The sequence below is a fragment of the Malania oleifera genome, chromosome 12 (genome assembly GCF_029873635.1).
Source record: "Malania oleifera isolate guangnan ecotype guangnan chromosome 12, ASM2987363v1, whole genome shotgun sequence".
Taxonomy (NCBI): domain Eukaryota; kingdom Viridiplantae; phylum Streptophyta; class Magnoliopsida; order Santalales; family Ximeniaceae; genus Malania; species Malania oleifera.
In genome coordinates this window covers 10,324,125-10,348,542 of record NC_080428.1, presented here as the reverse complement: position 1 = coordinate 10,348,542, position 24,418 = coordinate 10,324,125, and the positions used below count along the sequence as shown (strand labels likewise).

The following is a 24,418-nucleotide window of genomic DNA, read 5'->3' as shown; positions in this document are numbered from 1 at the left end:
GAAGGATTAAATACAAAGTTGCTGTTAATGATTTTGCAATTTATAAATCATGATTACTACCTCAATACTTGTTTAAAACGAAAAACGTGCCTAAATGCTGATATACTTCATATTAGTAAATGCTATGTCACATCTGTGTCTCGTATTGGTATCAGCGCTTCCTAGCGAAGTTGTGAGTATTGCGGCTGCATTAATTATTTCTTAGATCACTGTTCGGCTTTAATTTGAGAATATTGCTTCTGTATTGTATGTACTCCTTCGCCCTCACTATAAATCTTCCTTCGCCTACAAAAACATATTTCCCCGTATATGGTACGCACCAAGATATCACGAATTTTAACAATCTGCTGCATTCTACATATGAAGCATCGCTGGAAAGCGCAGCTAAGGAGCTTGGGAATAGCAATCACAGCATTAGATTCATATTTTCATGTGTGTGTGTGTGCGTGTGTGTGTGTGTGTGAGAGAGAGAGAGAATCACGAAGACAATGAAATAACAATCTTTCAAAATATCATGGAACTCAAAATATATACATATGGGTAATATATCCATAGCCACAGTTCTATGATAAAATCTCACCCTCCTCCCTATCTTCTATCAAAATGGCATCCTCTTCCTCATCGACCGCATAATAGTCTTTTTTCAAGAACAAACCCAACTGCTCCAATGGATTCTCACAACCACCACCAATATTACAAAGGAGATTTTTGGATACGGATCGTCCACACAACATCTCAAGATCTTTACGAATCTCAAAGTGTTCCTCCATGTCCACAGTTTTTTTCATCTAATGGAGAATCAATTGCAGCAAGTAAAAATTCATTTAGTTAGACAGTTAATTAAACAAGATTGAAGAGTTACCAGGACAAACTTTTAAATATCAGAAGATGAGAAAAATTAAATGAACCTTGTCCAGCTGAGTCCGGGCAAGTTCCCTTTCTTTTTCCCGCTGCACTTTCCATTCAAAAACTTTGGTTTGAGTTTCAATCCTAGCCTTCTCTGCAGGGATAAATATAGAATTAAAGTAAAGAAGGTTGCCAAGGCACAAATTACAAAGAGCAATTATCTTAAACAACCATTACAATATGAGATTGAGAAGCAAACAATAGATTGAACCATCTCAATAACATGACAATGTGGCAACACAAGGTCAGAATAAAAATGCACTTAAAAGGAATTTGTCCATTTTTTTCAGAAAGGGGTGTGGAAACGTAAACATATAATAACTCTTTTATAGAAATGGAAAAGAGGTGCAATTCTTAGTTCCTTTGGAAATGTTAAAATCTTTGGCACAAGAAGAAAGAAGGGGTTGATCCGTATCATCTCAACTTAGTTTTGCTTCCTCTATTTTTTTATTTTAAGAATACCAAGTCAGGTTCTTCCCGTACTCGTATCGAACAGAACATGCTGAGCCAAATCTTCTTCATGTAAAACTTGCTTGATTTAGATCGGGAAAATTGTACAGTTTTGTGAAACCACGAGTACTTACATCGACCTAAAATTGATGTAAATTCACACATTTTTAAATCCAAACCAATAAACCAGATGACCATCTGATTTGCAACACAGTTCTTCTAGTTCAATTATATAATTAATTCCTTTTCCAGACAGAATAAAAGGCAGGTATTATAGCCTTAATATTTCTACAAAATAATGGCAAATAGATTGAACAATGACGAGGAATATAAAGTACTCAGATACAGTAATGAGCCAATGTATGCAACAAATTCCTAACATGCCCATTTTTCAAGCATCTGGGACACTGCACTATCAACAGAAAGCACATATACAATAGAAAGATAATGAAGGCAAAGAAATTAAAATTCAATATGTTTCAACATGTGTTCCACTCGCCATGGGATCTGCGAGACCCAATAGAAATTGTATTAACCTTAAACTGGGACTGATTCCCTAAATAAGAAAACAAAAACTCTGAAAAAAAGAGGGGAAAAAAGAAAAAGAAAACATTAGCAAATGGGATACACAATAGGAATGAAAATAGTGGAGGTTATCAAAAGATTAGATCTAGGATGCCACATCAGGCCCTAACATAGTCAAACGGTTAAAGGTGCCATCAAGGAGCCAGGACATCGTATCATCCAAGATGCATAGGGAAAATGCCAAACCCATGGACCCTAAGCTAAAAAGGGCATCCCCAGTTAAGAAGGTGAACGAATGCTCCTAATTTCTAAATATTGTAACTAACGTTTTGGGATGAAAAAAGAAAAATAATATTTAAGAAAGATGATTCTATTTGCAGTCTAAAGACCACACTAAAACCATGAAGAGGTATAGCAGAATATTAAAGCATTTAAAATTCAAATTTAAACCTAGATTTCTAATGTGATTTCCCTATATTTAATTACAGAACCAAATGCACACAACCTGACAATGCTCGTGTACTACATGCACAAATGCACTTGTGCATATACACATTGACACATATATGAACATGCAATGTGGAATACAATTAATATGGATTGTACATAAGCGAAAAGAAAATCCAAAGGATTCCCAATAGTTCTTTCAATATAGGAAATTAACTCCATAACAAAATATCACAAAAACTAGAATTAAAACTCAAAAATAAAGTAATCAGATCAAGCATTAGACCTTATATACATTGCAATGTCTTAAAATAAAAATTTTGATAATGTATAATGGAAAAAGCAAAAATACAAATTTAACTTCAGCTGACTTTGTACACTATGAACCAAACGAAATTATGAGAAAATGAATTCAACTGTTAAATGCACACAAGGTTTCAGGTAAAACCAGAAATGATGACCTTGTACATTTAAGCTAGAAAGATTCACTTATACAAGCATATGGATATATACAAGTATTTTCAACATAAATAAATCATGTCTTACCACTAAAAAATAATATTCACACATACTGTCCCTCCTCCCTCTCAATACAAAAAGTATAAACGGGAAAGGTTGGAAAAAACTGCCAGAGAATCAATCAATGAAAGTCAATTGGCTTTATAAAAAAAACTATCTTACCAAGCTTGTTCGGGGCACTATGCTTGCTTGTGACCGCTTGTCTTGTGTGTGTGGGATAGCCAACCATCATATAAATACTATTGTAGGTTTTATTCTTAGAGCAGGATAATGCCTTAGTGAAATAGTAACTTCTCGTCACTTAGATGTTTCCTAGTGATAGAATGAGAATAGCATGGAAAGCTCTTTAGGAGAGGATGAGTGTTCATCGGTCATTGAAAAATTGACTAGCTATTGTACACATATTTAGCCTAGTCGCCTCCCTCACAAAACATGTCGCTTATAGAAGTGTGAATAATGAATTTTTTTGCTTTACAGTATACTGTGTGACTTGTTTATTTTCATGTTTGCTTACTGCTTCCACTTCATTTGCATTCGATAGTCAATTTGATCATGTGGTGAAACTGCAGTATATTTCCAACTGACTAGCTAAGCTAGTGTGCTATATATAACTAATGCCACACGGCCCTTCACAAGGTGTGAATTGTTTGGCCTGTAACACTAGGGTTGAAGCTCAAAGGATACATCACAATTGATGGCAAACACAAACGAAATGCTGTGAAAAAAGAGAAAGAGAGGCCACCTGAATTGAGCTGCAGAAGGTTTCTCTCTCTAATGTCTTGAATTTAAAGTTTGTAATGGTAACTCTGTTTTACTGCCTAACTAAATGAGTTTAACTTTCTGCAATTGATTTTCTCCATCAGATGGAGAGAATTATCTACATCAAGGTGAACATTGAGATTCTTAAAGATCTTGACATGTGAATTATCCAATCATCTCTTTAGAAGTGATGTATTTCAAGTACTCAAGTGTGGTCTCTTTAGGAATCCATTGGAGCAACTGGTTTGAAATTTAATGATGATTGCAAGAGATGAGAAGAGGCAGTGGCCTGCTGAATTAAGAAGAGAGAAGAAGGGTAAGAATTTTTTTTTTTTTTTAAAGCTGATTGATTCTCATGCAGTTTAGTGAAATCAAAATGAAATGTCGTATAATGTGACAATGTGGGAACATAGTTGAGAATAAATCGCTAATAATGCATTACTTCGTAATTTCATCCACCGACAATTGATATCAATTGACACACATATTTAAAGACCATGTCTAATCAAAATTTCATCCACCCAATCACCCTACATATCCTCCACCCTCCACTCCCCAGGCCTCAACCCCACTTTTTTTAATACCCAATCCAAAATAAAATATTTTAAAAACAAGCAAACCAAGGCAAACCCCACCCCCAAAATTAGCAACCATGACTTTCAATCAAAAATCCACAAGCATAAATTAGAACTGCCATAAGCACACCAACATGTTTCAAAAATAAATTTCTACCAAGGTGATTGATGGACATAGACTTCATATAATAAATATACACATGCATAAGTATGAGTACATGTACAAAAAATACATACATAAATACAATGCCAATACATGTACATACTTGTACATATAAATATATCTGAAAGAGAGTTTAGTCCAAATAAATATCGGTCTAATATACATAGAAGCATGCACAAGAAAGAATGTAAAAACAAAGCCAACCATAAATTTTCTCACTTCAAGTTAAATACAAATGTAGGGTTAAAGCTATCTGCTTAAGAAGGATTCAAGTTCCTTTGTATTTTTCTACCTTTTTGTAGTTTCCCTGAGAGAGAATTGTTCCTCTTGCCCCATGGGGGGTTTTTATGAGCAGGTTTCACTAATTTCCAACATAATTACTGGTTGAAGGCTTTGTTAGGTTGATAATGTGCTCTTTACTGTATTTGTATCTGGATTTCTTTTTCCTCATTTCTAAGAGGATGACTTAGTCACCCTATCCCTTGTACTTTCCTTATTTGTACGCCTCCAGGAGGATAATCTTCATACCATCGTGCTCTCCTTCCCTTCATAATATATCTCTTCTTTTAACTGGAAAAAATATAAACTTCCGCACAGCTGCATTTTTCAAATTATAATATCCCAATGGTAAATGTGTCATGAACATGAGCCAAAATTATTAAATTCTAGAGAACTTCAAATTCAAGGAATGAACTAACCCTACCAATTAATGGGAATATAAATATAAGACATTGGCTGGCATCCCCTTGATGCCCCTTCAATAAAGTTTCCTTTACTCAAAAAAAAAGGGAGAGAAAGGATATCCCTGCATATACACTAAATCAAGCACTTTGAAGGGTGTCACACAAATCAAAGATTACAATAAAATCATTAATAACAGTCCTACTAAGCCCACTATTGACCGCAGTAAACCAGTGTCCTCTGCTGATTTGGATTGCTGAGGTTGAAATTTTGAACACTCGCCTATTCCTCTCTTTCCATACACGGGAATAAGGGACATACCCTTTCTCTTTGCCTTTGTGACCCAAATCCCTTTCCAGGCCCATAGTTCCCCTCCCACAGAGATAGCAATAACCCACCATTGTCTGATTAGAGTCAGCACCGTATTCCAGATATTCCTTGTCCAAGCACAGTGAAGGAGAATGTGCTCAACCAATTCAGCATCAACCATGCAAAGGGGACATCTGCTGGCAACTGACAGACCCCTTCTCTGCAAATTATCCATAGTCAAAATCTTATCATTGGTTGCCTCCCATGCAAGGCAGGCAACTTTTGTGGGGGCTGATGTTCCAAGGGAAAATAAAGTTGGTTTCAACTCCAAAGGGAAGAGCTTCCTGTATAAGGATATAACAATGAAGTTCCCTTCACATCTAAGGTCCATAGAGGGAGATCAGTGCTATTATGGTGTTGGAAGCTGTAGAGAAAGCTATAGAAATCAGTGAGCTGGTTGAGTTCACAATCATCCACATTTTTTAGGAAGGGGATGTTCAAAAAGAGCCCCTAATCTGAAATTTGAAGGTGTTGACTGACACGAGCATCTTCATCACATGCCAAGATATAGATGGCTAGGAATAAGACACTAAAAGCTTCTTGATCGTGCCACAAGTCATGCAGAAAAATAAATGTAGCCCCCCCCCCCTCCCCACTTGAAACTTCATACAAGAAGCAAAATCATTCTAGCCTTTCCTGATGAAATTCCATAACCCTACACTATGTTAGCCTGGGAGATCCAATTGTTATGTTTAAGCACATATTTCACAGCAATGATTCCCTCCCAAAGGTGATCTTTCTCAATTATAAAATCACCATAACCATTTCCCTAACAGGGCTATATTGAAAATGTGGAGGGACTTCAAACCCAAGCCTCCTAAATGAAAGGGTTATTTCTCGTAAGAAAAGGGTTTTGTTATGAATATCCCTCCTTGTGAGAGTTGCTCCCTTTATATAGAAATTGTTGGGCTCATTACAAAGCTGAAAATCAGTCATTACATCGGACCATACAAGGTAAGAGTAAACACCTATCAATCATATGCCTATATACAATATACTCTTCTATATATGGCTAGACTAAATAAGGTAGAATATATGCTGCGAATAAATGCCTATCAATTATATGCCTATATACAATATAATCTTCTATATATGACTAGACTCAATAATGTATAATATATGCTGCCTTAATAGCTAGGCCAGCCCATATGATTTTGCTAACATCCCCCCTCAAACTAATGGTGAGGATGAGAGAGAGCCTTGGTGAAAATATCAGCGGTTTGGTATTCAATGGAAATGTGTGGAAGAGTAATCTCCTCACGAGCAAAGGCTTCACGAATGGAATGACAATCCACCTCAATATGTTTGGTATGCTCATGAAAAACAGGATTGGCAGCAATATGAATAGCACTGGTATTATCAGCATGAAGAGTAGGAGTAAGCTGCAAAACACTAAGTTCGCCTAACAACCCTCGAAGCCATACGATTTCACAACAGGCAGATGACATAGCCCGATATTCAGACTCGGTGGATGACTTCGAGACACGAGCCTGCCTTCTTACTCTTCCAAGAAATAAGGGCATCGCCAAGAAACATACAACAACCCGTAACAGAGCAACGAGTATCCGCACAACTAGCCCAGTCGGCATCACTAAAACCCTCCAACTGTAAAGAATTCTCGGAAGGGAACAATAAGCCGCGACCAGATGTCCCTTTGAGATATCAAAGACGACGATGGACAGCGGCCAAATGTGTTTGGCATGGATGATGCATAAACTGACTGACCTTCTGAACAGCGAACGAGATATTAGGTCGAGTAATGGTCAAATAATTTAAACTGCTCCCTAGCTGTTGATACATCAAAGGATCACCATCAACCTGATGCATCTTCAAATTGACCTCCATAGGTGTAAGAACCGAATTACCATCTTGAAGGCCGACTAAGGAAAGAAGTTCTTGGGTATACTTGTGCTAATGTAAGAGCACCCATTCGGACAATGTTGACCCTTAAGCCCAAGAAAATATTGCAGTGGACCAAGATCTTTAATATGAAACAAAGATTTGAGGCGTTGTTGGAGCTACTAAATTAACTAGAGATCAAATCCTAAAATCACAATATCATCAACATACACAACAAGTATAATGATCCCAAGGGCAGTCTTGCGAAAGAATAAAGAGAAGTCATATTGACTCTGAGTAAAAGTGAAATCCAATATAGTACGAAACTTCTCAAACCATGCCTGCAATGCCTACTTCAAACCATACAGAGACCGCTTCAAGCGACAAACCTCAACAAAAGAGGAAGAAAACAAGCCAGGAGGAGGAGACATAAATATTTCTTCCTTTAGATCACCATGTAAAAATGCATTCTTCACATCCATCTGGCAAAGCGACCATCCTTTCGAAACAGCACTGGTCATAACAGTGCGCACAGTAGTCATTTTGGCCATGGGAGAAAATGTTTCCTCATATTCAAGCCCATACTCCTGCCGATTCCCAAGTGCCACCATATGAGCTTTATGTCTTTCGATAGAGCCATCAGCACATAGCTTGATGGTGTAGACCCATTTGCACCCACTGAGCTTAACTCCACCAAGACAAGGAAGCCTAAAGTTCGTCCTGCATAGCTTGGCGCCAACACTCTTGACTAGAAGCCTGAGAATAAGACTTAGGCATAGAAGTAGTATTAAGAGTAGCCTGAAGGGCGGAAGAAGAAAAACCATACCAATCTGGGGGCATGAAACCCTAGTAGACCAGCAAGGCTCATGCAAGACAGGATTAGGTGGCAGTTCAGAGGAAGGAAGAGGTAGTGGGCGACATCTTTGATACACAATACCTAGCTTAAAATGAGGAGGACTAGACACATCATCAAAAGGAGGGAGCAAAATAGAGGAAGAAATAGGATTAGGACGAGAAGGAAAGAAATATTGATTTAAAAAAAAAAAATCACATTGCAAGAAATACGAAGCTTGTTAGCATCCACATCATAGCACACAAATCCTTTATGAGAGTTACTATAGCCAAGAAAAGCACACTAAACAGATTGAGCAGCAAGCTTGTGATGTTCAACGGGAGGTAAGTGAACAAAACAAATGCAACCAAAAACATGCAGAGAATTATAAGCAGGAGGAACACCAAACAAACGAGATAAATCAAAGATGCAAGGTAGGAGAAGGCAGTCGATCAATCAAATATGCAGTTGTAGATAAGGCTTCAACCCAAAATCTAGACGGGACAGAAGATTCAAGCATCAATGTACGAACATCTAAAAGATGACGATTCTTACGCTTGGAGACGCCATTCTGTTGAGGGGTGTGAGGACACGAACCCTGAGAGGGAATACCCTTATGTTGGAGAAAAGATTGAAAAGCATGAGACATGTATTCCCCCGCAAAATCTAAGCATAAGATCTTAATACAAGTAGAAAATTGGGTTTCTACATAGGCAACAAAAGTTTGGAAGGTTGAGAACACATAAGCTTTAGAACGAAGAAAATAGACCCACATGAACCGACTATAATCATCAATAAATGTCACAAAATATATGTATTGTTCATGAGAAGCAACACGACTCATACCCCAAACATCAGAATGAATAATTTCAAAACATGTAGAAGCACGACTACCGTGCAAAGGAAAAGGTAAAGATTTGCTTTTTCCAAGTTTACAAGGAGCACAATCAAAAGGTGACAAAGAAGATGCATTTGTATTATTCAAATAATTATGTTTCATAAGATGGGTCAAAATTATAGAGTTGGGATTACCTAATTTCTTATGCCAAAAGTGGCTATTATTATTAGCAATAGCAGAACAACCAACAAAAATTGAACGAGGAATGGTAAATGACTGAAGAGGAAAAAGACGTCCCACTTTAGGCCCCTTCACTATCTCTTGTCCCAACGCTTGATCTTGCATGTGACAACAAGAACGATCAAAATGAAGAGAAGAATTTTCTTCTTCTAATTGTCCAATTGAAATGAGATTGGCAGATAAATCAGGAGACACGAAAACATTAGTTAAGGAAGACCCCAAATTTCCAATCGCTGTCATAGGAAGAGTACTACCATCGGCAATCTGAATATGCTGCTTACCATCATACTTACGAACATCATGTAAAGCTAGTGGACTGCCATAATGTGATTGGAAGCCGCAAAGTCAATTAACCAAGGAGGAGTAAGAAGATGTTTCTTACCTTAGAGACCAAGAGCAGAATGGGCAAAAATAATCATCTGTTGAACTTGCTCGGGAGTAATGTTGGAAGAAGAACCCGGAACAGCAAGCTGTGCGGAAGATGTAAGCACAAAATTGGATTGAACAGCAATATGAAAAGCAGGAGCGGATCGATTCTGAGGGCGTACACAACAATCCTCAATGATATGACCCTCCTTATTGCAATAATTGCAGAATTTCTTGCTACAATATTTTGCAATGTGCCTAATGTCCTTGCAACTATAACACTGTGGCGGAGATCTTGATCATCCTCTGCCTTAAGTAGCGTAGGCCATATTAACCATCTCAAAACCATCGGCATCTTGAGCAAGGCCAAGTTGTGAGGCAAGACGTTGTTCTTCACGCAAGAGTTCACTCAAACAAACCTCCAAAGAAAAGATAGGTGTGCAATTGATTAACCCAGCTCGTGCACTTTCAAACTTGGGTTGCAGCTTCATCAAGAATTGATCCCGCTGGCTCTCATAATGAACCGCAGTGCTGCTAAAGCTTCTTTGGGAACTTGAGAATGCACCAACCTAGAAAATTAATAAAACCGGAATAAAATTGCTCAATAGAGAGATTCCCCTAACGATAGTTTCCGATGTCTAACTCCAATTGAAACTTTCAGGCAGAATTATCCAATAAATTCGCCGAAGGTAATCCCACATCATCATAGCAGGTAGTGAGCCCACGAAGATTGTTGACCATATGAGGTTTAACAAAGCTGAGTAGCCAGGAAACAATTTTGGCATCCCTGCCTTCCCATGAGCTAAGTTCCTTGGAATCATTTGGAGCCGTAGAAGACCCATCCAAATGACTCCATAACTCTTTCCCTTTCACAAACATTTGAAACTGGAATTCCCAACTAGCTTGCCATTAAGATGAACAATAGAATTTTCTCCTAACACAATAACCATCACAAAATTTGGACAGAACAGAGAATTTTGCCGATAGTCACCCAGACTTGCAATATCCCAACAGCACCAAACTTGCGACAGATTAAAAATAAACAAACCAGAATTGCAACAAATATATAATCAGAAAGAATAAACCTGATTCACTAGAATTTCCCCTCCAGAATCTGTCAACAGCCACCAAGAATTCGTCACAACCAGAACTAGAACCTCTGAACGAGAAAAACCACTGCACCAGAACTCCACAGAATTCCCGACACCTTCAACAAAACAGCCGAACAATAGTTTAGATCCCACAAAAATTCCCAACACCTAGAATTGCTGAACAATAGTTTAGAGTCCACTGGATATCACCGACAGCACCACCGATCACCTAAAGAAACTGCTGCTACCCAAAACTCTCTGCCGCTACCCACAGAAAAACCAAATTACTAAGAAACCAAGAATTTAGCCAATCTGAGAGATAACTACGAAAATAATTTGGGGATATGATACCATGTCAAGAAAAGGGTTTTGTTATGAATATCCCTCCTTGTGAGAGTTGCTCCCTTTATATAGAAATCGTCAGCTCATTACAAAGCTGAAAATCAGCCATAACATCGAACTATACAAGGTAAGAATAAACACCTAACAATTATATGCCTATATACAATATACTCTTTTATATATGGCTAGACTAAATAAGATAGAATATATGCTGCGAATAAATGCCTATCAATTATATGCCTATATAGAATATACTCTTCTATATATGGTTAGACTCAATAATGTAGAATATATGCTGCCTTAATAGACTAGGCCAGCACATACAATTCTGCTAATAATTTTACCATGCCCCATTTGACAAAGTGAAATTTGAATTTGGCCCTAAAGCCCCCCAAAGGATCCTCCTTTGAATTCCATCAAGTCTCTTGGCATTGAAGTTGAAAGGGGAAGGTTAGACATGAAGTAAACAAGGAGAGTAGTCAAGTTGCTTTCGATGAGAGTGAGTTTGCCATCTTTTTAATAAGAAATTCCCCTTCCATCCAGCTAGCCTTTCTTCAAATTTTTCAATGATGGTATCCCCCCGTCCTTTGTCTTTGAATTTGGCAACAAGAGGTCGTCCAAGGGAGTTAATACAGAGAACCCATTTTGCAGCCCAAAAGACCAGCAAGGATTCATCAATCATAATGATTTTACATTTTCAAAGGCTAACTTTCAAACCTAAAACCACCTCAAACCCTGCCAAGATACATTTCAGATTTAGATTGTGGCGAGGGTCATCCTCACAAAAAATGATAGTGTCATCATTGAACAAGAGATGTGTGACCTCCATAGATCTATTGTGTCTGTCAACTCTAATGCCTTCGAGCAGCCATTCTCTAGTAGCTTTTATCAACATAAGGGCTCAACACCTCCATCACCACTATGAACAAAAAGGTGGATAAAGGGTCCCCTTGTCTTAAACCTCTTGAGGAGCAAAAGAAATCAATGGGTAGCCCATTGATTATAACACACAGAGAAGCTTGGCGTGTTGATGCAATAAGCAATCCAACTACACCAATGCTCCCCAAAAACTCATTTTCCTAAGAGTAAAGAGAAGGAAATTCCAGTTGACATGATCGAAAGATTTCTCCATATCAAGTTTGCACATCATCCCGTTTTTCTTTTCCCTACGGTAAGTATCCACTACCTTGTTAGCTATTAAGGCTACACCCATCATTTGTCTTCCCACCACAAAGGCATGTTGATATTACCCAGTGACTTCCAGGGTGGCTTTTTTAAGCCTCGTAGCAAGGATTTTATAGATACTTTCCACCAGGCTATTTCCTCGAGATAAGGGTACAAAAAGTGGCATTGATGCTACTTACAAATCTACCCAATCTAAAGAATTCCACAAAAGTGTTAGTAAAATCTTGCGTAAGCTCACCCCAGTTTGACTAAAAGAATGATAAGGAAACCCGTCTAACCCTAGCACTTTGTCTCCAATGCAATCTCCAATGGCTCGGACGATTTCAGCTTCCTCAAAGGGTCTCTCAAGTCACTCTGCATGGAAGGGCTGATAGATTTGAAATTCATGTCGTCCCCTACAAGTCTCCAACTTTTGGATTCAAAGAAAAAAAGCTTTATAAAAGTTGTAGATTTCCCTTTTAATGTCCTCCCTGGCTAAGGCGTGCTCTCTTATTTCAATGTTAAAAATGGTATTCAATCTACAACGGGCATTCGCAATTCAGTGGAAAATTAGGTATTTCGGTCTCCCTTGTTAAGCCACAAGGCTCTAGATTTCTGCGTAAGAGATCTCTTCAAGGCTAATAGCCTCAATCAACACCTTAACAAAACTATTTTGTCCCTATCATAAAAACAGAGCCCTTGTCTTAGCTCTTGCTCATCAAGGATATTGATGTCATTCACCATAATGGTCTTCTTCGTCAGAATGTTATCAAAAGTGCTTATATTCCACTTTGAGCTTCTCTTTCAAGCTCTTTGGTTTTGAAGCTAGCACAAAGTTGGCTTTCCCCTCAACACGCAATGTGGACCACCAAAGCTTAATGAGGTCCTCGAAGCCATTGTGCTTTAACCACATTTTTTTCAAAGCGAGATAGGGTTGGTCCCCATTTGATTCCACTCATGTCAAAGATGATAGGAAAATGATCTGACATGTGCCTGGGTAGCTCCTAAGTGATTTTGCAAAAGTGAGTATCAGAATGCACTAAAATAAGGAATCTGTCAATTCTCAAGAAGGTAGGTCTCTAGAGTTGGACCAAATGAAAGCACCACCAACGAGAGGGAGATCAATAAGGTCATTCACAATGGTGGAGTCTAGGAACTCTCATACATCTGTTCTCCACTCCACCTCCATTTCTTTTGTGGGGTTGCAACACCATGTTGAAGTCTCCTCCAATAATTTAAGGTGCATTCCAATAGCCTTTAGTCTCCAAGAGCTTAGTCCCAAACAAATGTCTGTGAGGTCCTTTGCTTGGGCCATAGAACCCAGTGAGAACCCAAAGAAATTGGCATCCATATTTTCAAACAAACATGAGATAGAGGAGTTGATGGAATGATCGATGATCTCCACCACATTGAGATTCCACAAAATTATTTGTTGGTTCTTGCAGTTGATGCTTAAGGTAGCCTAATAGACCGGGCTATGGACAGAGGTTTTGTTCAAGAGATTGTTGCAGGTGGGGTGTGAGAGAGTTGTGTCATACACTTGCAATTCGCTGATGATATCATTTTTGCTCTTGCCCAATCATAGAAAGTTCGTTAGAAATGTTCTTATTTTTGTTCAAATCGTTCAAAGGGTGACCAATCTAAATATTAATGTGGGAAAAATTGATATTGTTGCTATAATTAAGGTCAACTAAATATTGACGACTTGCTTCTTTAGCTTGTAGCAATGTATTAGATTAAGCCTTTCACTTGAGGTTCCGTACACCTACACCTGCTCTCTTCATAGAGTTCTCTTTTGCAAGTGAAGGATGCTTACCCCAACTTGCTTAAGTTTGTCTCGGTCAACATCATCAAACCCCTTCCTCTCGTCATCACTTCAGCTTTACCTTATCCTTCAATCGTCCACATCTTAGCTCCCATTTCCTTCTTCTTTTATGAAGTACAAGAATAAAAACCCTTCTTCTCAAATGGCCCATCCTTTACCAACCTTCTAATCTAGCTTTTCCATATCATACTAATATGGAACAAGAAGCCCAGCTAAAAACATCTTACGCTTTGATCTAGATGAAGAGGCAGCCAAAAACCAGCAAATCACTGCCTTGAGAAAAAAATATTTGGGGGGAAAACCCCTAAACAAGCAAGCTTCCAAAAATATACTACAGAAGACCTGAGGCTAGCAAAGGAAAAGTATCTATGGCATCTATCAGAGCAAATGCTTTCAATTTTTTCTTTGAAAGAAAGGAAAAGAACAAAAATCTTGCAAAATACTGAGGAATGTCTTCTGGTTTTAGATAACTAAAACCAACAGAGGATGTTCAATCAGGAAGCCTTCAATAAAAGTATGTTCTGGATTTAGATAGTGGGAATACCACCATCGTACATCAACTGGGAAAATAAAGAAAGAGTTGGTGGAATGGTGGGGCAATTATGAAGATAGATTTTCTAAACAACCTCCTGGCACCCTGGAGGAAATACATAAAAGCAAGAGCAGTAGTAGATCTAGACAAACCCTTAGCAAAAGGGTTCTGGTTGAAAAGAAAGAACATGAGTGAGGCATGGGTAAATTTCAGGTATGAAAAATTGTCTTGAGTTTTTCTACCAACGCAACAAATTGGGCCATCTCCAAAAAATAATTAAAAGGGAGGAAAGCTTACTAATACAGTGGATAAGACATATGTGGACCACATTTAAGATCCTCCAACTGGACTAATAAGTGCTGGGAAAAATCAGATATCAACCACGAAGACAAAAAGAAGAAGCAGAGATTCACAGAAGGTTCAACTGGCAGCTAAAGTCGGTATAACAAGCATGTAAGAAAACTTTAGTTGCCCTGCAGCAAGGGCAGAATGTTCGAACAAACAATTCAATGCCAGGTGTCCAATTGGTTATGGAAAATTCAAAAAAAAAATATGAGTCACCAAAAAGGAGAGAAAAGCAAGCCGTTGTATAAAGTAGAAACTCCAATAAGAAACACCAAAGAATAGTACTAAATCATTGATACCCATATTGGCAGCCCAAAATGACCATGAAAATCCTTATAGAAGGCCTGATCCGTCAGAACCTGAGGGAGGCCCTAAACAAATGCCCAAAGGTGATAGATAAAAGCATAATGCAGCCTAACACGGAAAGCAGAGGAGATCCCAAGATCCTTGAATCAGCCAAGGTGCAACAGCCCACTCACAAACTTCTGGTATGAAATGAACCTTCCTGAACTATTCAATATCTTATTTTTCAAAAGGAAACTTGAAGGTTTTGAATAGTAAATATGAAGAGAGGAAAATGGAATGAAGGAAGAATATAGTGTGGAAAAAGTATCCATGGAGGATGCAGAAACTCAAACTACAAGGTTCAACCTAGGAACTGGAAGGGATAGCTTTGATAAAGGGAACAGAAATTTCTGGAAGATTGAGGAAATACCAAAGGATACATCAAGTGAAGGTCTTAAAGGATGCATAAACAAATACTGAAGAAGGATCAGATGAGATGGCTGAGGGGGCGGGCCTTATCACACCCACAGGTGCCATTATCATTCTAGCTCGGAACTGTCAAGGAAAGGGCAATGACTTGACAGTGACAGTTCGGCAACTAAAGGGCCTTGGTAAGATACCAAAAACCAGGCATAAATTTCCTTTCAAGTAAAAATGGAGAGAATTTTAAACAACCTGGAATTCATTCCACTTCAATTGTGAACCCCATCCAAACAAAAGGAGGGTTGAGCCTCCGCTGGAAAGAAGTGATACAAATTGACATTTTACTAGAAGGCAAGACTATAATCTCAGTTCTGATTCACCATGGGAATGAACATTGGTAGCTAAACTGTGTCTATGGCCCTCTGTAGTATAGAAATTACTCTGAATTCTGGTTTAAGTTGGGCAGAGTAATTGAGTAGTTCAGAGGCCCCATAAATGTGTGGGAGAGCTCAAGTCTTTACAATCAGCAAGAAAAAAGGAGGGAATGCAAGGCCATCTAAATCGGAGAAAAAGGCTCCAAAATCTCATAGAAGATCAACCAATGATTCTGTGGAGACCCCTTGGACAAAAAAAAGCGTGGTTCAATCAACATTAAAGAAAGCTTGGACCGAGTAATTGTTAACAAAGCTTGGTGGACTGCTTTTCCCGGAGAGTGGTTAAACTCCTCCCTGAGATTGAATCGGATCATAACCCAATTCTCCTGAACACCCATGGGAATCTTAATAATTTTCCAAAGCCTTTCAAATTTGAATGGATATTTACTAGAGACAATTCTAGTTATGAGATTATTAGGGAAGCTTTGAATGGAGCAGTGGAAGGGTCTATAGCCTTTATTTGATACAAGAAAATCAAGAATATCAAGAAGTCCTTCAAATCCTGGAACAGGAATCATTTGGGAGCTGCATTTACAAAATTAAAATCTGAAGAGAACAGATTGACAAAATACAACAGCCAACCACAAGCCTAAATCTAACCTCTTGAGAAAAGACTCAGCAGGGAATTAGAGGAACAAATGATCAAAGAAGAGCTACTTTGGAGACAAAAATTGATGGTTAAATAGATCATGGAATAAGATGCTAATACAAAGTTCTTCCACCATCCATTACAACTAGATGGAAAATTTTCATTGAGGATATGAAGAAAGAGAATGTAGAGTGAAAAAGAGAAGGGAGGGTGGACAAGTGTCTACAAGGAAATAGACAAGGAGTTCATAAACTTCTTCTCAAAACCCTAGCCTCCTAGACAATCATGACCCATGAAAAGCTTTGTATGATACCATCTGAAGAGGAGATTTGGAGAACTGTTACATAGATGCACCCATTAAAAGCACCAGGAACCAAATGGTACATCAGTAATTTCTTTACAAAACTTACTAGTTGCTAGTAGGAGAAGAAGTGATTGGCATGGTCCAAAGTTTTTTCAAAAAAAGCAAAAAACTCAAAGAGCTGAACCACTCCAACATAGTTCTATTCCTAAAAGGCCAAAAGCAACGACCATTTCAGACCAATTAGACTATGCAATGTTAGTTACAAGATCATAGCTAATTATTTGAAGCCATTGATGGATAAACTAACTGCCCCTTCCCAAGCAGCTTCTTTTAAAAGGAAGAGCTGCCACACATAATTTAATCCTTAGCCCAAGAGATGTTTCACACCTTCAGGAAAGAAACAGGTAAAAGTGCCCTTATTTTTCGAGCAAGGGGGGGGGGGGGGGGGGGAGAGGTTCAGTCTTAGCAAGGCCTATGACAAAATGAAATGGAAGCTAATCCTCACAGACCCCAAATGCTTTAGGTTCCAACAAAAATTTATGGATCATTGAATAATGGAGTCTCCACCTCATTCTCTGTGCTTATCAATTGAGGTACTCTGGGGTTTCTCCAACCTATGCAAGGTCTAAGAGGGGGGGGGGGGGTTTCCCTGTCTCGGTTTCTTATCATTCTGGGGATAGAAGTCCTTTCTCACCTCCTGCTCCTTAAGAAGAGCAACGAGAGCTACAGGGCATCAAAGTAGCCAGGAATTGTCCCACTATAAACCACCTTCTCTTTGCTTTCAATCTTCTGCAAGGCAAACAGTAGAAATGCTATAGCTCTAACTGAAGTCCTTGAATCCTATGCAGAATGCTCGGCAATACATAAACAAAGACAAAGCAGGAATTATTTTCAGCCCAAACATAAACAGGATTGAGGCAACTAGAATTAAAGAAAAACTGGGACTAAAGGAGCTGAATGCAGAATTTAAAGTAGCCAAGGATACCTATGATTTCTGGCTGGCCTAAAAAAAATAAGACTTCCAAGTAACAACTGAAAATTTGACTCAGAAGCTAAATGGTTGGAAATTCAAGGTCTCTATTATGCTGGAAGGAATACTCTCCTCAAATATGTGGTGTTGGCTATGAGAACTCTAAAGCTCCCAAAGGCCCTTTGTCAGGAGTGTGATAATTTAGCCAGGGACTTTTGGTCCTTGGAAGGAGACACAATGTATGCTTAAAGGGTGGGCCACTTATTATATACCCAAGCAAATGGAGGGGCCTAGAGTTCAGAAGAATGAAAGAAATAAAAAGAGCCTCATCATTGAAAATGAGCTAGCAAATGGCTTCAAGTCTAGATGGGCATCCTTGTTATCTCAGAAACACTGGTAAAAGGCATAAATTTTTAAAAAGTTCACGAAGCCAATTCAGATTCTTACCCACGCAAAAATATCCTTAGTGGTAGAGATAATCAAAGAAGATATGCGCTCCACTGTAGGATCAGTAAAGGATGCAAATATTTGGACTGACCGTTGGACTCCCACCCTTCCAGGCACACCAAGTGCCAAACCCAACACATATAATCTTCCAACAAAGGTGGTAGAATTCAACTCTAAGGACAAAGGTTGTTGCAAGGATGAAGCTTAGGGAAAAAATCCTTAAGACCCAAACCTATGCATGGCTCAGTTAAATAAGCTTATTGGGTGGATCAATCAAACAAGTTCCTGAACATGTCAACAATCTCTTTTCATTGTAAAAATCCATGGAAGCCCAAAATCCAGGAGAGATTAAAAATGATGCTAAGGAAAATTATTTCAATTACCATTTCAATGAGGTCAAAACTAAGCCGCAGATTTGAAATGCAAGACACCAATTTTGTCCACAACTCATATATTATTTTTTCTTTTGATAGAAAATGAAATTTATTAAGACAAAAGGGAAGAGTCAACTGACATATTCTTCAAATGCCATTTAGCAAAAATGATCTAGTTCTACTTTTGGGTAGGGGTGAGCAAACGGTCGGTTCGGTCAAATTCGGTTAATTAACCGAATTAACCGAAATTTTCGGTTAATGATTTTTATTAACCGAACCGACCGAATAAGAGATGTTAACCGAACCTCACCCGACCGAATTACCTTTTCGGGTAATTCGGTTAACCGAATTTAACCGAATTTATTTTAAATTAATTATTAAAAATAGATTATAATTATAACTTTAGTCTTATTTTTACGCAATCTCAAACTTTAGTCTTATTTTTACGTAATAAAAATAATCTTAAAACTCAATTCATAATTTTAATTTCTCTTAGAATAATCTTTCCCCCATCCCGCGTATATATATATATTATTAGTTTATATTTAAATTTTAATTTATTATTATTTCGGGTAATTCGGTTAACCGAATTAAAATTTCTCTTAACCGAACCGATAACCGATTAACCGAAATTTGGTACATCCATAACCGAACCGAACCGACCTATTTTTTAACCGAACCGAACCGACCGAAATTGATCGGTTAATTCGGTTAATTCGGGTTTCCCCGAATTATGCTCACCCCTACTTCTGGGGCCTAAGGATAGACCAGATTTAGCTAAACCATACTGCCCAATGACTGGAATGGACCTTAACCCCTTTTATCCTTTTTGGTTTTGCATCCGGAAAGCCATTATCTTCACCTCTTCAAAGCTATCTTATTCAAAGAAATCTGGGTCCTTTAAAAAAAAAAAGTGGTTTCCAATCCACAGCCGTGGATCATACAGGGTTCAAAGATGATATCTACATATCTTTCAATGAATTTAAAGTTCACACCCAGGCCCAGGAAAATCAATCCTTGGAGGTCTATGATTCACTGTCAGCCTCCTTGGCAATTCCAAGTTAAATCTAATTTTCATTCAGCCTTCAGATCTATGAGCTCACAGAAGCTTACATTGCTTGTGTTTCTAAGAATGATAGAGGTATTGTCTTGGGTGCTTGGGCTACATCTTGCTCTACCTCAGAATCAATGATGGGTGAGGCTTTAGCTTGTCAGTTTGCTGTGGTAAAGCTATTTCCAAGGAATACATCAATGTGTTTCTAAAAGAAGATGCTAAAGTTGTTATTGAAGAGGTAACAAGAAATGAGGAGAATACAGCTTGGTAGATAAGACATACTATCGAAGACATTAGAGACTCGGTTTTCTACAGGCGACAGTCTACCTTGCCCCAAGTGAAGCTAATGGGGCTGCTTACACCTTAGCTGCTTGGGCTGCTTGCAGACAAATTCTTGAGGAGCTAAGTTTACCCCTAGCACAACTATCCCCCTACCCTTGTGGGGGCAGCTGTGAGTCATGATTGTTCTTTCTTTAGCTGAGTCTTTTCCTCTTCTGTTGCTTTTTTCCACTGTTTGGTTTGTTGAGTTTGTTGGCCTAGCAAAAAATTTATTAAAAAAAAATTTAGCCTTTCACTTATTAGGGATTCCTTTGGGTCAAAACCCTCAATCTTTGACATTTCAAGATCCTCAAGTCCAAGCACCTTGATGGTTGGAGGAGTGCCATATTTTTCTTTGGCTTTGTACTTCACTCCATTTGTTGCATCAGATATGTCTCAAAGAAAAAGGCAACATCACCCTTAATAGCATGTCACCTCACATCATCAACATCACTTGATCAATAAAATAAAAACATAAGTGCTAAAGCACTTAAACCACCATATATTTTCATTTCCTCAATTACTTGCTTCTACATCTACTCAATGTACCATAGGTTACATATGACAAAGTTTGATATTTCAATTTCATCATGTTCCGGATGGCCATGAAAAAAAAATCAAAATAACTCTATAAACTCCATCAATTGTCGTTAACCGATAATTGTGCATTATACAATAACCTAAAAAAAATTTGCATCTGTGTCTCAACGAAAATTAAATTAAAGTCTTCTGGACATTTGAAAGAATGAAGACCAATCAACAATAAATACAAATGTACAAAGGACAACCATCATTTTGCAAACAGACATGTATAAATGGTTTACCTTCACATAGCTTCCTTTCTATTATTTCCCTTTCCAGCTGCTTTTTCACATGCTCAGTTTTATCAACCTAAATAATGGGAGGAAAAGCATAATAAGGAACATTTAACAATAACTGAACACAAATGTTGTAATTCATTTATTAGCATGTCCTTTTCCATGCTAATTTTTTTAGTTAAAAAATTACATGAACAAGGTGAGTCTGTTGTTGTGCTTTCAAGATTGTGTCTGCAAAGCGCCTCTTTAGCATTGCAGCACGGAGAGCCTTCTTTGGTGATGTTGGGCAATCAAAAAGTGGGGTGAACCATCCTAACCAAAAAATTTTATTAGAAAAACGTCAAGCTAAATATGCACAGGCGAATGGTTGAAAACTCCACTAGATTGACGCATTATTAGCAGAACTGACCTGTTGTGGAAGCAGTATCTGTAGTAGAAACTGCAAGATGAGAACTAAGACAGTTATTTCCTTCATCCAAAGCATGTACAACCCCTGCACGCCATTTTTCAGCAGCATGCCAATACTCAGATAATGATATGATCATGTAAAATTGGTAGAATATTGCACATCAAAAGTGAGAAAGCCTTCTTACCATCAGAATCTTGATCAGATTTGCTAACCCCAGACACTAATGTTTGTTTTCTCTGGCAATCATTACAATTAAATATGAGATTTCAACAAGATGTTGCATTCAGAAAATAACAATCTCAAGTTAAATCTATATATTACCAAAATGCTAGTGATATATATACCTGTTTGATAGCATCACCATAAATTGTGTGATAATCTTTACTGACTGGCTTTTCTGAAGATAAATCTAAGCAAAAGCAGTGCATGAATGAGATAATATAGGAGCAAAACTGAAGCAAAGAGGCAACAGGAACAAAATTATCAACATACCACTTGAAGATGCATGCATAGAATCACCCTGAACCTGAAGGCTGCATTGGCATGTGCCACTGCCTTGGCTAAGTGGCGATTTTTCAATGACCAGGTCACATGCATGTCTATTATCACTGCCAAGGCCTAGAAGACATATTGCTAATTAGCTCATATAAGGAGCTATAAAGCAGAAAGGTACCCTGCCACTTCGTACCTTTCTGGATGCTCTTCTTTAATGGCTTGTTCCTCTTATTTTCTGCCACCTTAGAATATTCCACCTATGTATTAAATAATAAAAGTTCAGACAGGATAAAAAAGCATGCAACATCAATTTTATATGATCGTAAGGAGAGTCTATCAGGTAAAAACAAAAATACATATATAATGGTGATGAGAGATACCCAAAACCTGAACAAGTTAGCTACAAATAAGAACTGGAAAATGGAAAAGTTAAATTCTCCACACTTGTTTTCATAACCAACAGCTAGCTTGTGTGAATCACCTCAGATCATTAATTAAGTATATACATTGCTTACCTCTGCAGCTCCAGTTTTTGAATAATTCGTTGTGAGCTTTTTTAGTTGCCATAAAATTTTGTTATCAAATGCATCAATGTCCATCTCAATGCTTCCTTGACTTTCGATGATGAAACCAAATCTTCTAAGAACACTTTGCAACTGTAGTGGTATCTTTCCCCTTAATACCTTCTCTAGCTCTTTTCTCAACTTTTGCTTTTCCTCCACTGACATTTTCTTTGATAAGAAGTCATTATGCAAGGGAGGTGATTTCTGATAAATTTGCCTTGAAATACAGGTTCTCTTTGTGCTTCCACTTGAAAGTTGCCCTTGCTTAACCTTTAAGCTTCCGCACTTCATTTTGGGCTCAACAGATTTCCATCTTACCTCAAAAATATTATTTAATTCCTTCGCCATCATATGAACACTATTAGAAGCAGGATTATACTGCATGGCATTAGAGAAGGTCAATCTGACATCAGCCACAAACTCTTCATTGCTGAAGTACAAATTATTATCCAGTTTGGATTTTATAGTACCCAAATCCATGGGATTAGAAATAATGGAAAAATAATCTGGAATATTTAATGCCTCAGGATCAACTGGTTGATTAAAAACCCAACCAGCTGGATGGGTCATTAGTTTTTTCAGGATGTTGCTACACTGTTGCTTTACAGAATGATCCATTCTTTGCCTCTTAACTTGTTGGTCCTCAATCCCCGCAGGAGGCCCACGCTTAGCACTTGTCGAAGACGCAGGTCCAGCTTCAGTTATTTTTGAAGCAAATTTAATCCTCAGCTTCTTATTTGGTAATACTTCTCCCGTGGAAATCATTGTGAGAGGCTGCCCAAAAAAAAAAAAAAAAAAATAAGAAATGGTTAATTTCAAGATTGAGTTTCGAAGGAGGCAATGTAACAAATAACTGCAGAAAAATGCAAACCATAAAGCATCTGGAAAAAATTTTGGGGCGAGGCAAATAAATAAAATAAAGTAAATATAAACTTTCTGGGGAATACATAGGATATGTTCAAAGTGCTAGGAAAAATAGAAAAATAAGATTGCTTATGTTTTCATTAATGCTCCATTTCACTGGTAGGAAATTAATAAAAAAACACAAAATATCAAAGAAAATCACAATTCCGAAAAATAAGTAGCAGAACGAAGTAACTTTCCCTCTCAAACGTAAGCAAGTAAAAAAAATCCCAACAGTTTATAGCAGTAACACAATTGATTGCAGCAGTCCGATAACTTAACATTCAACAAAAGAATCTGGGTGAAGCAAGCTAGGGCAAAATCTCAAAAAAAAAAAATTACTGAACCATCAGAACAGATATTAAAAATCGCAAAACACTATAGAATGAGTAGGGAGGACGTGTAGGGTTTGCAGAAAATCTCACCAAAGAGCTTGAACTATTGGCGCCCGATTCGATTGAAGAAGAAAAAATTACGGCGAATATAATGTGCGAGGAGGCGAGAAAGCGAGAGACGGAGAAACAGCGCAGGAGCAGAAGCTCCCGCCGTCCGTCACGGGCGTATATACAGAAAAGCAGAGAGACTTTCCGGAGGAAGGGCTTAGACGGTGGATGTCGGGGGTCTGAGGTTTTTGAATTCAGCGTAGGGTTTTACCCCGCCGCCGCGTGACTGTGAGAGCGACTACAGACCAGTAGCCCACTGGAATTTATGGAGTTTTTTTCCAATTTTAATATTGTTTTATTATAAATCATTTAAAAATCATCCAAAACTTTTTTTCCCCACATTATCGCTTGACTATATATTGAATTTTAACCAAAATTTATTGAGTTTTTAGGGAAATATTAATATTTAAATATAAAAAACATAATTATATGATAATAGAGAAAATATGTACGGAATTATAATAAGACGAAAGAAAGTTGGCTCATATAAGAAAAATCGAAAGTCGATTACTAGAAAAATGATAATTTGTTATCATGTAAATAGGACAAACTTATGAAAAATTGATTTTTTTTATAAGAATCAACTTTCCGTAAATCGATCTTATCGTACTACACACATGCATGCAACATGGTAAAATTCACATAAAGCAAAATCGACTTATGGAAAATCAATTTTTAAAATTGACTTTTCATAAGTCTGTTTTACTTTTCATACATGCAACGTGCTCTAATTTTTTTTCTTTTGATATTTTTCCTATATCTTTATTTTTTTGGAATTATT

The 24,418-nt window shown here is 37.7% G+C and overlaps 1 protein-coding gene across 2 annotated transcripts; it reads right to left on the bottom strand.

The window, feature by feature from the left end:
- Positions 1 to 489: 489 nt before the first annotated feature.
- Positions 490 to 23,920, bottom strand: LOC131145018 (transcription factor GTE10-like). Of its 2 annotated transcripts, XM_058094045.1 has the most exons (11): positions 23,620 to 23,920; positions 22,244 to 23,065; positions 21,922 to 21,985; positions 21,726 to 21,851; positions 21,578 to 21,642; positions 21,418 to 21,469; positions 21,234 to 21,317; positions 21,015 to 21,136; positions 20,831 to 20,897; positions 909 to 1,000; positions 490 to 788 (listed from the first exon to the last, which is right to left on the bottom strand). In XM_058094045.1, exons 2-11 carry the CDS (start codon positions 23,054 to 23,056, stop codon positions 564 to 566), a joined length of 1,710 nt encoding a protein of 569 aa, XP_057950028.1. In that variant the 5' UTR covers positions 23,057 to 23,065; positions 23,620 to 23,920; the 3' UTR covers positions 490 to 563. The 2 variants fall into 2 exon arrangements, with proteins under 2 accessions (XP_057950028.1, XP_057950029.1); XM_058094046.1 differs by lacking the exons at positions 490 to 788; positions 909 to 1,000 and adding an exon at positions 4,844 to 4,941 and having other exon boundaries at positions 23,620 to 23,894.
- Positions 23,921 to 24,418: the final 498 nt, after the last annotated feature.

Bases quoted from the DNA above. Each gene is read 5' to 3' on its own strand.
- LOC131145018 (XM_058094045.1), bottom strand. From the start codon at position 23,056: ATGATTTCCACGGGAGAAGTATTACCAAATAAGAAGCTGAGGATTAAA. The intron at 21,852-21,921 runs GTACGAAGTGGC...TATGTCTTCTAG, and splicing joins AAAGAAGAGCATCCAGAAAG to GCCTTGGCAGTGATAATAGA. The intron at 789-908 runs GTTCATTTAATT...ATTCTCCATTAG, and splicing joins CCCGGACTCAGCTGGACAAG to ATGAAAAAAACTGTGGACAT.